The following is a 12894-nucleotide window of genomic DNA, read 5'->3' as shown; positions in this document are numbered from 1 at the left end:
ATTCCCGGCAGCACCCGGAAGGAATTGGCGTGAGAGTCATCAAAGCGGATTTCCGTAGGATCTAGTCCTTTGTGACCAACGAAGGAGAGTGCCTCCTCTAAGAGCCCTGTTCCGACCCCCTTCAGGCGATATCGACGTTTGACAGTCCAGGCTCTCACGAGGACCGGCCGCTTTTGTGCGTTTTCAGATTTTGAAGAGTGGGCTGGTAAATGCGTGTATCGTAGGAGGATTGTTCCGATGATTTCATCCCCGTATTTGGCAACAAGAAAGCCATCTTCTGAAGGGGCTTTGGACTCGGACTGGAGCCATTTCCATGTCCCAACGCGTGCTGCCTCTTCGAGATATTCGCTCGTCATCCATTGCACGAGAACCAAGAGGATCATGATGCATCCTGCTCCAGTGGTGCCCACGAAGGCGAGGTCGCCTAGTGATTTTCCATTGTACTGGTATTTTCCGGCGAGGGATATCAGAAGAACTAATGACGCGACGGAGAGTGGATGTGAGATCAATGACTTTGCAGCGGTTTGACGTTGCTGAGCTACACTGTCCGCGATGAGGCGAAGGGCAGATATCTTGTCGTCCTCTGATACTGCAGGATAAGTGATGAGCTGCGGGAGGTCAGGCTGAGAGGCAGATTGAGACATGCTTGCCGGGCAGGAAGAGTCGACAAGCGAGAAGTGCTTCTGCGTATAGCGGATAGATCGAGTTCATGTTATCGCCGTTGAAGCCATCACGTGCATCCGGACTTGCCATCGCGGAAGGCGCGACGGGCAAGTGGCCAACGTGCTCTCTTTCCTGTTTCGTGCGAAGAGACTGCCGGTCAAGCCTTGCCAATCACGGAAGGCACTTGGCGCCAAGCCGAGCTCCCAGCCAGTCACGGCGCCCACGTGTGTCGCTCCTGCCCGTTGAATGGGGGCTTGGCGTCCATCCCGTCGGCACCAAGCTTCAACACAAGCAAGTTCCAAGACAGGAAGTCGCGAGAGAACGTGCTTGGCTCAAGTCTTGGGATAGGAAGAGACTCGCGCTGATGGCGACTGGAAAATGCCGCTGCGAGGTCTGCCTGGGCTGCCTCGTGCGGCCTGAGAGCGGGAAAAACCTGCATGGAAACGAGGCAGAGGGGGGGACGGGAATCGCCATCTGTTGGACACAGGCCTGCACTGGAAACGGCCTGGTTGTCCGAAAAGAGTCCACCACAGGCTGACTTTTCTGGGGGCTTCGGGTATTCCAGGACCAGGTCGCTTAGCGCTCGTTGCTGCTCTTTATAAAGGCCCTGGTCCACATCCTACTCTGTCTGTCTCTCTTTCGTTCAGCAGACTTTTTCTTTTCGCGTTGACAAGACTGCTCGCTTCGAGGAATCTACGCCATAATGGCCACGCTCACTTCTGGCGGCAATTCTGCGTTTAAAAACTTCCACAACCAGTTCGCCCACGTCCAAGATCCAAATGAACGTCGCCGTCTGGCCCTTGCAGAAATCGACAAAGCCCCATTTGGGTGGTATCATATTCGAGCCGTTGTTGTGGCAGGTATCGGCTTCTTCACAGATGCCTATGACATCTTCGCTATCAATCTGGCGAGTGCCATGTTGGGTATTGTCTTCTGGCTCGACGCCAAGGAGAAGCCAGGAAAAATCCCATCAAGTGCCGATACTGCAATCAAGGTTGCAACTTCTGGTGGAACCGTGATCGGCCAGGTTGGCTTTGGATGGCTCGCCGATGTTGTTGGGAGAAAAAAAATGTATGGGCTTGAGTTGATGATCATTATCTTTGCGACTCTGGCCCAGGCATTATCTTCAGACTCGCCTGGCGTGTCCATTGTTGGTCTTTTGATCTTCTGGCGCGTTATCATGGGAATTGGGATCGGCGGCGACTATCCTTTATCTTCCATTATCACTTCTGAGTAAGTCATGCCTTGAACCTCAAGTGCTCTCAGCTCCATTTCTGACCATTGGCTTATCAAAGGTTTGCAACCACCAAATGGCGAGGTGCAATGATGGGTGCAGTCTTCGCCATGCAAGGAATCGGGCAGTTTGCTGCAGCCTTGGTTGCCCTGATTCTTGCGGCGGGTTTCAAGGAGTCTCTAAAAACAGCAGCAACGGAAGCCGAATGTTCTGGTGTTTGCCAGGTTGCTGTCGATAAAATGTGGCGCGTGGTCATCGGATTCGGTGCCGTTCCAGGCTGCATAGCCCTTTACTATCGACTGACGATTCCAGAAACGCCACGGTACACATTTGACGTCCAGCGAGACGATATCAAGGCTGCTGAGGACACCAAGGCTTATATGCAAGGTCAGCCTGGGGGCCACCCAGATGAAATCCAGCGCATAGCCACATTGCAACAGGACAACACGGAACTCGAGGTCCCAAAAGCTAGTTGGTCCGACTGCTGGGCACATTATAAACAATGGAAACATGGAAAGGTCCTCTTGGGTACCGCGGCCTCTTGGTTTTTCCTCGATGTTGGTAAGTATTTCGGCCAACCATGCCGTTTTGATGGCACTTGGCTGACTTGTCCCCATCGTTTAGCGTTTTACGGACTCGGTTTGAACAACTCCATCGTTCTCTCTGCAATTGGCTATACTGGCGGCGATAACGTGTACGAAATCCTCTTCAATAGCGCGGTGGGCAATCTAATCTTGGTATGCGCCGGAGCCATCCCTGGATACTGGGTTACCGTCGCCACCGTGGACACTATCGGCCGTAAGCCGATTCAGATTATGGGGTTCACGATGCTCACAATCCTTTTCATCATTATCGGCTTCGCATATGATAAACTTCTCCAGTCTCACAACGGCCTCCTAGCGCTATACGTTCTCGCTCAGTTTTTCTTCAATTTCGGCCCCAATGCCACGACCTTCATCGTTCCTGGCGAATGCTTTCCTACCAGATATAGATCCACATCCCACGGCCTCAGTGCAGCTTCAGGGAAAGTGGGTGCCATCATTGCACAGTGCGTGTTCGGCCCTCTTGTCTCGAAGGGTGCAAAGCCAGGCTCATCACAGAAGCCTTGGCTCAAACATGTCATGCAAATCTTTGCTCTGTTCATGCTGTGCGGATTATTTACCTCCTTCCTCATTCCTGAAACTAAAAGAAAGACCTTGGAGGAGCTGGCTGGTGAAGTTCCCGGCACGCCTAATTATGACCCTGTCATGGCAGGTCACACAGTAAAAGGCAAGGCAGGCGGAAAGGAGACGTCAGGGACAGGGTCTCCCGAAATACAACCAAATGATGTGCATACAACGATTGTTTGATACCCCTATTACTTCCTGGGCGAAACAAAACTCCTGTTATTGTTTTCTTACCATACCTCGTCTGATATGCTTGATATTCCCCTTGAGTTGCGCCAATTTGTTAGTATCTTCAACTGCCTGCTGGAATCTTGAGTTGATTTATACCCTCATAGAGTTTCCTTTTGAAATACATACCGATTTCACATACAACGATAGTTTAGCCGTGTTCTCAAACCCGCTCATACCCGGTCCATGCAAAACATCTCAGCAGTAAACATGAAAGGCTGTTTCCTAGAAGGTTTCCCTTCTCAAATCCACTTAATTACTTGATCAGACAACTTTGATATCAGTTGGTGAGAGGTGATGGGATGACTTGACGTTGAAGGCCACGGCACCCCATAGCAGCCAACTGCGCAGTGTTGGTCAGCATAGACTAACTAACCCCAATATAGTTAGGTCCAGTATAAACTTCAAGCGGGCCGGGCGTCATCTTCTTACCGAAACTTAAAACCTCGTTTACGATTTGTGCCGAATGGACGAGACAACCCAAAGCTTTTCTACGAGCAAATACGGAGTAGGGGTTTTCAACAAAGTATGTGGCATTTATAGATCAGTTTGGGTATTGAGCCACGATCCCAAAGCCAAATCGCTGGCAATTAGCAATTCCGCGAAATCGTGTTCCAATGCTCACCTAGTCGTACAAGTCTACTGGAGCAGTATGATCCCGCTTCAGACAGTTAGGGGCCGTGGCCTTGATCGCACTCTCTATCCGCGACAGCGTCATATCATAGCCTTTGATGTCGCACCATGCCTTGACCATATTCACGGCATTCTTTATCTCTCGCCCATTCAAGTGCCACATGGCTAGCTCCGATAAATGTTCTTCATCAAGATCTTTCATCGCGCTCCGGATCCCTTCATCTCCAGGTCGAGGTGCCATGGGCGGCAATCGTTGCAGAAACTTCCGCCACACCGCTAGCCTCGCAGTTGGAGAGAGCGGGTTGAATACGAGATGGAGTTGAATTCGTGATCGAAACGCGCTGTCTATAGTATCGAATAGATTGGTCGTGAGGAAGATGATCCCGCGGTAGTACTCAAGCTCCCGCAGAAATATAGACACGAGCTCATTGCGAACAATGTCGTTCGGATTGCGCTGGGCCATGAAGACATCAGCCTCGTCGAGTAAAACAACCGCGCCCCATCCCGTCGCCATTTCGAATGCCTTCTTAAGATTGGTACCGAGTTCATTAGCCGCAATGCCGAGATCTTCGGCTTGAAGGTAGAACAGCGGTCGACGGGTCCTATCGGCAACTGGCTCGGTGTCAGTGAGGCGTAGTTACAAATGATGGAGTTGCAGGAAAGCATCCTTACCTGCTTCAGCTGTCAATGTTTTGCCGGTGCCAGGGGGCCCACTGAGGAGGATAGTGAGTCCCTCGCCTATTGAAGAGCGGTCAGTCAAAGATCTTGGGTGCAGATAACGCTCAACCGACCTTTCCCGGTAATAACGTCAGCACAAGCTGATCTGTCGCGCTCGTGATTTTCAACAAAGGATAGAACCAGGTCCTTTTGTTGTTCGTCGTACACCAAATGACTAAAGGCTTCATCGTTCCATTGCATTGGTTTGATGTCTTCAACAAAAAAGTTCACTTTGGCTCGTTAATCACCCGAAGAATTTCAATAGCATTTCGTGTCTCACTTACGCCACTCTTTGTTCTTCAAGGCAAACCCTTTGACGAATGGCGACATGAAAAGGAGATTTTCGCTGGTTTCCAACACTCTCTTCTTATTTGCCTCCTGAGCCGCTTGTGGTAGGTGGTTAGGCTGGGAGGACGGCGAGCTTTTCTCGGGCACGTCGACATCGCCTAACACTTTATTTTTCTGCACTTCTGGATCCTGTGATTCTCGATTTCCTTTGGCCAAACAAAACTTGTTATATCCTATGGTGTCAACGAGAATCCTGCCGTCAACCTGGAGAAAGATTAGACGACATTTTGTAATTTCATCAGGGGTGGAACGCAATGGCATACATTGTGCTTTTCCTTCATTTGGTACAGCGCAATCCCCGTATATGTGCAGTAAGTCAGGCCCTGAAAATCGAGAGCCTTTCGGGCTCTTGCCATCATGGCGGATTTGATCCTTTCTGGGTTCTCGTGGAACTGTAACGGATAACATGGCATATCCGTGATGCGAGTGTTCCCTACAAACTGAGGGATCACTAGAGTCTTCTCTTCCCATATGTACTGTTCACCGTTAAACTCCATAAGCTTGCATGTGACCACCAGACATAATCTCGTTGCGACCATTTGATAATCCGCACTGACAACTTTTCCAAGAAATTCGCAGTTAGACTCCCAGCTGTACACAATGCAATCCTTGGGAAAGTAAGTCCAGGCAAGCCTAAATGCCACGAGGCCATTGGCTTGCAGGCGTTTCACATGCGCTTTAGTATCGCCAAACATATGGCCCATGACCCTTAACAGAAGTTCGAGATGGGTCTTCAGAGTGGTTGCATCTTTAGTGACATTGGACAGGTCAGCAATCTCGTCCGAGCGAAAGTACAAGGCTCTAAAAGGTTCTTTGAAAGTCGCCGTCTCCGTCGGTTCGAGATATACGTCTTCCTTCTCTAGGATGCACTTGAGGGCAGAGATAAGAACGGTACTTTGAATGTCAACCATGTGGAATTTCAAAACGGAATGACCGTGTATCACGGGCTTTTCTTTGTCTTTGATCTTGTACACTTTGATGGCCACTCGATCTTGGGCTTTAGCGGCACTTTTACTAAGTTGCCTTGGTGGGTAGTCTACCCAATTATAGTAGTTGTCAACGCTCCCTTTTCCTTCGTAGAGAGTCTTTATTACCGCATCCGTGCCATGGTCAAGATCCTCGGATGGCGATCCAGCAGCAGGGTGCTTGAAGTCTTCTTTATTACCGATGACCTTGCATCTCCATTTCCATATGAGGTCCGCGAGGTCACGCATGGCTCCAGGGTAGTTTGATCGGGAACAGCCGCTAGCAGTTCGATAATCACCTATTCAACCATACCGGCCAGTAAGCCAAACTTGGAGCAGAAACGGGAATGCTTCACAAGGAAGGCTGCGCCTGGAGTACATACCGACAAGCACGAAGATGACAGCCCCGACTGATAAGCGAATGTCCCAGTAAGATAAAAAGGAGTAGATAATCCGAGCAGTTGTTGCAGGGAGGACCGCTTAAATACGAAAAGGCATCGAGCCCAATGATCCATGTGCCGCTGGCCTGAAGCAAAGTGATGCCAGCCACGCCAATGCAAAGCCACGACCATCAGGCTGCCGGATTCCACGGTTGGGTCGACGCATCATGGATCACAAATCTGCTGCTTCTGCTGGCCTTGGTTTCAAGAAGCAATTGGTCCTGTTGGTCCAAGGTTGCCTCAAGGCTCGCGCCCAAGAGCTGAGCAGCAAGGCTGTGGTGATTGTGGGGAGCTGCGAAGCGAAGGCTGGAGCTCTGGGGAAGCCCGCTAGCTAACTAATGAACAAGGAAAAGATCTCGCCCCCTGGGCGCCGATGGGAGATCAGCTTGCCCCGGGTCTCGCTTGAGCCTGATAATACCTGGTGAATCGGTGAATTCGGACGAGTAAATTGTCTGATTTACTCTTACTTTCACTCCGCCACAGCTTCTCAGGCTGTCGCAATTTCAGCCAGCAAATCCGCCAGCCTTCAAGACATATCTTCAGAGATCCCCATCTTGATCAATATCGACAACTCTCTGTTAATGAACTCCGAGTGGATTACGGGTCTCTCAACTTATCAAACCCCATTGTTGCTGAGGTTATGTTCTCACAGAACGCTCATCCGGATGCTCGAGGATACAATCCTCTCCGTGTTTCTCAAGGTAATAGCAGCCACGGGGATTGCTATTACCTGGAGAATCCAGTTGTCTGGAGCACACTTTCTGTTGTCTGCGGTTTCCAGCAGAGATGCCACAGATGGCTCCTCTTGCAGTTTTTGCATCTCTCTGACGCCTTTTTCCCTCTCTCATCTCCAACAAGACATACGAGACCATCTTCCTCCCACTAGGCACTACTTGGCGCATCTCTACCAGGCATAATATCCACGGTATCAATACTTCTTCCTTTCAGAATGGCACCGGGGCGCCTGCTGACCATTTCTCGTTTTATTCCGTTATGCCTTGCTTTCACGGGTATTCTCTGTCTGGCGGCGCCAACCCGATCGGAGGTGGAGGCCCTTGTCATTGATACTTTTGATACTCCCGGGTCAAATAACGTCGGAGGATGGGCTGGCACAGACGAAGGCATGATATCCCAATACGGGCCCGGTTACCTATCTCTTAGTCCAACCGACCCGGATATGAACTTTCATACCAAGGTGGCACCCGAGTGTCTGGATATGACGGCGTACATGGATATGTATTTGCACATCGGTTTCTCGGGAACAGATAAATTCACAATCTCATTGACTCAGCACAATGAGGATTGCGATGAGATGAGATCACCCTATCCTGAAACCTGGGACTCTGTCGAAGCAGCACGCTACGCCCATGGCGAGGATATCTACATTCCGCTTAGCCATTTCAATATTGATTTCTCAAGGGTCAATTCTGTTGCATTCAACGGCTTCTATACCAACGAATCGATCACGTTGTATAAAATCGAAATTACGCCAGATGTCCCGAAGGACATAGATATCCCAAAAAAACGTCCTAGCGGTACCTTGGCTCTCAAATGTAAACGACCAAACTCCTTCGCTTTTGGCATCGATGACGGCAACCCAGTATTCGCGCGGGAAGTGATGCAAATCTTAAAAGAGGAGGATATAAAGGTTACCTTTTTTACTGTCGGGAGTGGGTTGCTAGATCGAACAACCAACTTCACGGCAATGTACCATGACATGTTATACCATGGTCACCAGGTCGCCTTACACTCGTTCTCTCATCCGAGGTCAGTGTTTCCCGTGAGATTATAATTGACTAACCTAACGAGTTTGTAGGATGGAAGGGCTCGCTAATATCGAAGATATTGATTTCGAGATAGTCGGAAATATCAAGGCAATGAAAAGGCAGTTGGGAATTGAGAGTATGGCTCTTTACCCATTACGACTGTGCCATGGTTTTACCCATCACCATACTAATTGAAAATTTCCAGGCCGATATTTCAGACCACCATTTGGCGTCGTCGGCGCAAGGACCAGAGAGCGACTTGCCGAGTTCGTTAAAGATCCGTATATTATCAACTGGAGTGTTGACATTGAGGACTGGCTCTGGGCACATTCGCCAACCCCCGAGAAGCAGTACGAAGCTTTCAAGCGGGATCTCGAGAAGGGAGGAGATCTTGCTGTCATGCATTTCCTGCATCGTTCGACAGTAGACTATTTCAGGGATGTTTTCCAACTTGTGAAAGCAAGCGGCAAACGAATTATGAGAGTGGATCAGTGCATGGAGGACCCGAACGCCCCTCCCTTGGACGATGAATGAAGAATCAAGTAGTCATATTCTGACCAGCAGCGTGTTTCGACGCCCCGACCAAAGTGATATTCGAGCGTGAATCGTTGATTTCCTTTACTTCAGCAGACCCGCATGTCTTATTCAACATTAGCAAGAACAAATAGTGTAACCCAATTAAAAGGCTCCAATGTTCAAAATGAAACTCACATGGAACTGAAAAGTTGGGACTAAAGCCATCAAGGTAGTATATTCATTCCAAATCACTCAAGTAAAAGTCTAAATACTGTGGTTGATGCGGCAAGTCCTTTCACGAAAGCGAAGGACGAAAATATACAATGAGTCCAAAAATGCGACATACCTCCGGGCTACGCTCCCCCCGCAAGTGTTTGCCGGCCATCATATGTCCCACTTGCTAGAAGCCCATGCACAGAAAGTCACGCTTTGTCAGCATGCGCAGACTTTGCTTTTTCAATCATAGCCGTGTGCATCTTCTTCAGCTCCGGAATAATCACACTCTCAATCTCAACCTCTTTCCGAGAATGCTCTTCGGCTCGCGCAGCTGCCGCCGCCGCCGCCGCCGATGCCGATAACCCAGCTTCCAGTCCCGCACACATCCCCGGCAATGCACCGCTCACGCTGCCCCTAGGTCTCGGGATACGAATCCAGCGCTCCTGCATACCTCCGTCCGGTTTCCGGCTCACGAAGACAACCTCCCATTTTCGATTGGTGAGTAAATTACCAATGACAAGGTGGTGTGAGTAGCGTTGGATAGCTTGTTCGGATTTTAGTATCAGGAGGTTTGGATCGGTTTCAAGTTTGAAGCTGACGATCATGGAGCCTGCGGGTGCCCAGCCGTTGACCAGGCGGTGGAGAAATTTGGGAACGGGGTCAAGGTCGACGATGAGTTTCTTTTGCTGCTTTTGGGGCCCATTGGGATCGTTGAAGCCCGTGTATATGCTATCTGGAGATATTGCGGTGTGGGCAGCGGTGACTGATTGCTGCTCAGGAGCTGGAATCTCGTTCGACTGGATTTTGTGCTCTGCCATTCGATCGCGGGGAATAAAGAAATCGGACACAGCCGCTGCGAGGTAGAAAAGAGCGTTGGCGCCGAGAGGCTTCATGAGGTTTGCTAATGTGCGGAGTTCATATAGGTAGTCGGTTACGGTCGTAAAGGGTAATAGTAGCAAGAGGTGGTTCTCCTTGGCGTAACGGTATTGTCGAAGCACCTTGCGCATCTCATCCTGATATTCAGGACGAACCACAATGGGGCCATGCTCACTGTTTTGTCCACCAATCGTCGAGGAGAGCGACGAAGATGCCGGCTGGGAGGGAGCCTCGTCCATGAAGTCAAGGAAGCAATTCGTTGAGTGGCTGTAATGTCGAGAATAAGGGAGCAAGCTGAATTGCCGGTGAAGGAAGATCACTGCGTAGCCCTCTTGGAGGAAATACTCCGCCGATGTAGCGCCACGAGTACCCGCTGAAAAATTGTCTATGAACCTAACCGTTTGCGTCTCAAGCGGTACCGTAGTACCACCGGATGTAACCAGTACGACTCGTCGATTAGCCTCCACATGCCTGTCTATGAACGTTCGCGCAACGGAGGTGTGAGTTTGGAGAAAGACAGGCTGTGGGTTCGTCTTGAAGTAGTGAGACTCCATTTCATCGGGGCTCAAATTGTCTGCCGGAGCGGTTTTGGCAGCCATTGTGAGACGAGAGTTAGAATGAAAACTGGTAAGTATCTGGTTTCTGTTGTCAATTCGAACGAGAAATGCTTCAAATGATCGACCTGTCAAACCGTGAGGAGAGTCGATGGACGTAGTTTCGGCTGTTCTCCAACACCGACGCAGGCTGCAGTAGACTGAAGTAGACTGAAAGGGCCTGAATATGGTTGAGATTCGCTCGCCTTGTATGTCTGCGGAGAATCGATCGGATACCGAAACACGAGGCTGCCGACTAGCAGTACCAGATGCTACTTTGTATATTCTATCATTGGCGGGGCAGGCAAAAGATCGCTAAAACGAGAAGCGATGAAAGAAGACTGAGCGAGTGTCGAATCGAGAACACTCCGAGTGAGAGGCAGAAAGGGTAACAGAGGCAGAGATTCAGCCTGAGCGAGTTGATATCCGGCTCCCTTCGTCTGGTCGCGATGAACGGATGGAAGTGCTCGAGAAGAGCTCGCCTTTGCCTCGGAAGTCACTCGCTGCTTGGTTACGTCATGGCTGATTCAGCAGCGCCAAGACATCTTTGCCTACGGAGGACCAGAGAGCCCCGGTGCCGTCACAGATATCTACTTCGGAGGGCTTGACTGAGGGTGCTCATCCTACTGGCAACGCCACCATTCTGCATATTGCTCAGCAGAGCTTCTTCCAGGGCTGATTGGGTCACGCTGGCGTCTACATATCAGAGTGTCAGCAGGGACTCCTACACGGAAGTGCACCTTAATCGACTCTCATATACGGCATCTACGTACCATCCAAGTCGCTGAAGCTACTGCCCATACTTGGTGTTCCGTCGCTGCGTTTAGCCTGATTGTGCGGGCTCAATCGCAATTCAGCTGCTCGTCGCGGACTAAGAGCGCCCAGGTGGTGCCGCCTCTGTTGTCCATCGGAAGCAGATGAAGCGGATCCCATTCCCGAACTAGTAGTACTAATCGATGTTGTTGTAACCTCCTTTTGCAGCGCCACACGTCTTGAGTGACCTCCTCCAAGCTCTTCGCGTAGGGTTGCACCCGGATCGTGTTCTGTAGTATGGGTTGCCCGCTGGCTCGCTTGGTCAACTGGAAGGAACGCCGGCGACTCTTCGTCCTCCTCGTCTTCGTCGAGTTCAGTATTGCGGGGTCTAAGCATGGAGAATTTGCCGAATCTTTTGAATGGTAGGTTGGGCCCATCTGAATCGGAGTCTGACTCGGACGTCGATGGTGACAGTGGCCCAGGGCTTTCTTCATTTAGTGGAGGTGATGCTAATGGTGATCCGAGTGTTCGCGGCTCATAATCCGCAGCAACGCGTGCCTTGTCAATTGATTCCCTTCTAGGTGACGTCAAAGCTTTCCTGACTTCAGCAGCTTGGCTTGGGTCAACGGTCGATGAAGGTGCACGGGAGTGCGGCGCTGATTCCGGTTAGTTATCAGACAGGGAATACTCATTCGCATCCTACCAACCTTGGGTTCTTATCGGTGTCGGGGAATTCATTGTATCGAGCCGCGAGCTGGGGCTTTCACGTTGCTCGTTGGATGACCTCGGCGGAACTGGGGATCCTGAAGATGATCAGCCTGACATGCTTCAAATCAATAAAGCAAACTGTACCCCCGCTGCGCCCTCGAGTTAATGCATGTCCCCCGAGAGCATGGCTTGCCGAGCCAGAGACCGGTGTTGCAGCCGAAGAATCAGGCTGCCCGGCTCTCAACATCTCCGCACGAACTTGCGCCAGGCGATGGCCGTACAGCCATGCTGCCTGCTGAAGGAGAAATGGCAATGTAACATCGAGTTGAGTAGCACTTTTTTTAGATTAGCAGGAAACATTTGGAAAGCCGGATGGTTGGCCATTACAGTGCATTCCCTACAAATCAGCCCGGGTTAGTTCAAGCCCTCAGCGAGTGGGGAGTCCCGTTCTCAGGAACTCACAGTTTACGGGTTTAGATGGCTGCAAAAGCACTTCCCATAACACACGATCCTTTGCCGCAGTCCAGTCAGGCTGGGAGTGTTAGCATGATTTCGCCATGCATCTCTAGGGGGGCTTACTGGAGGAGGATCAACAAAATCACCTCGTGGAAAGGGAAGTCGAACGATCACAGTGAAGTGAGGATCAGGCGCTGTGGACTGTGCTTGCATGTTTAACTGTCGGTTCAGAAAGTTCGAGGTCGGCCTGCAGAGTGAGACAGTCAATATCGGGATCTTGTCGTCAGTTCCGCTTGTACGGAGTTAGCTCCACTGTTTCCGGCTCGGCTGGAGCATGTGGCTTTAGTCAGCTAACTAACTAATTGAATAGTTGCTATTCTGCAGCACCGGGTCACGTGAAAAGGATTAGCTGTTCAGCCGCTGGCACACACTTTTGATGCCGCCTAACACAAAATATGGCTATGTTTAAGAAATATAGAGCTTTGCTGGACAGGTCTCTGTCACTGTTGATCCGTGCGGAATCTGCGGATGGAGCTGTGAGACTTGGAGTCCTAGCGTAATCAGCCAGCTGCCACGTCGGGCTTAGCGCCACCCTTTTCTCGAAGGCAACGGCGGT

The 12894-nt window shown here is 50.5% G+C and overlaps 6 protein-coding genes across 6 annotated transcripts; 2 read left to right on the top strand and 4 right to left on the bottom strand.

Annotated features, from left to right (window-relative positions):
* Window positions 1-97: 97 nt before the first annotated feature.
* UREG_00406 (uncharacterized protein) lies at window positions 98-644 on the bottom strand (the record flags this gene model as incomplete). The annotated part of the gene is made up of 2 exons (XM_002540847.1): window positions 98-106; window positions 159-644. 2 exons carry the CDS (start codon window positions 642-644, stop codon window positions 98-100), a joined length of 495 nt encoding a protein of 164 aa, XP_002540893.1.
* A 722-nt stretch (window positions 645-1366) lies between these two features.
* UREG_00405 (phosphate:H+ symporter) lies at window positions 1367-3246 on the top strand (the record flags this gene model as incomplete). Its single annotated transcript, XM_002540846.1, has 3 exons — window positions 1367-1896; window positions 1959-2458; window positions 2522-3246. 3 exons carry the CDS (start codon window positions 1367-1369, stop codon window positions 3244-3246), a joined length of 1755 nt encoding a protein of 584 aa, XP_002540892.1.
* Window positions 3247-3916: 670 nt separating this feature from the next.
* Window positions 3917-6203, bottom strand: UREG_00404 (uncharacterized protein; the record flags this gene model as incomplete). The annotated part of the gene is made up of 4 exons (XM_002540845.1): window positions 3917-4536; window positions 4597-4715; window positions 4922-5193; window positions 5253-6203. 4 exons carry the CDS (start codon window positions 6201-6203, stop codon window positions 3917-3919), a joined length of 1962 nt encoding a protein of 653 aa, XP_002540891.1.
* Window positions 6204-7343: 1140 nt separating this feature from the next.
* On the top strand, window positions 7344-8694 carry UREG_00403 (uncharacterized protein; the record flags this gene model as incomplete). Its single annotated transcript, XM_002540844.1, has 3 exons — window positions 7344-8161; window positions 8211-8296; window positions 8366-8694. The coding sequence occupies 3 exons, from the start codon at window positions 7344-7346 to the stop codon at window positions 8692-8694; spliced, it is 1233 nt and encodes a 410-aa protein (XP_002540890.1).
* Window positions 8695-9098: 404 nt separating this feature from the next.
* On the bottom strand, window positions 9099-10367 carry UREG_00402 (uncharacterized protein; the record flags this gene model as incomplete). The annotated part of the gene is made up of 1 exon (XM_002540843.1): window positions 9099-10367. One exon carries the CDS (start codon window positions 10365-10367, stop codon window positions 9099-9101), a length of 1269 nt encoding a protein of 422 aa, XP_002540889.1.
* Window positions 10368-10941: 574 nt separating this feature from the next.
* Window positions 10942-12109, bottom strand: UREG_00401 (uncharacterized protein; the record flags this gene model as incomplete). Its single annotated transcript, XM_002540842.1, has 4 exons — window positions 10942-11057; window positions 11135-11770; window positions 11822-11908; window positions 12082-12109. 4 exons carry the CDS (start codon window positions 12107-12109, stop codon window positions 10942-10944), a joined length of 867 nt encoding a protein of 288 aa, XP_002540888.1.
* Window positions 12110-12894: the final 785 nt, after the last annotated feature.

The sequence above is a fragment of the Uncinocarpus reesii genome, genomic scaffold (assembly GCF_000003515.1).
Source record: "Uncinocarpus reesii 1704 scaffold_1 genomic scaffold, whole genome shotgun sequence".
Lineage (NCBI taxonomy): Eukaryota > Fungi > Ascomycota > Eurotiomycetes > Onygenales > Onygenaceae > Uncinocarpus > Uncinocarpus reesii.
The sequence above is the reverse complement of the archived record's forward strand: the minus strand, read 5'-3'. Positions and strand labels throughout refer to the sequence as shown.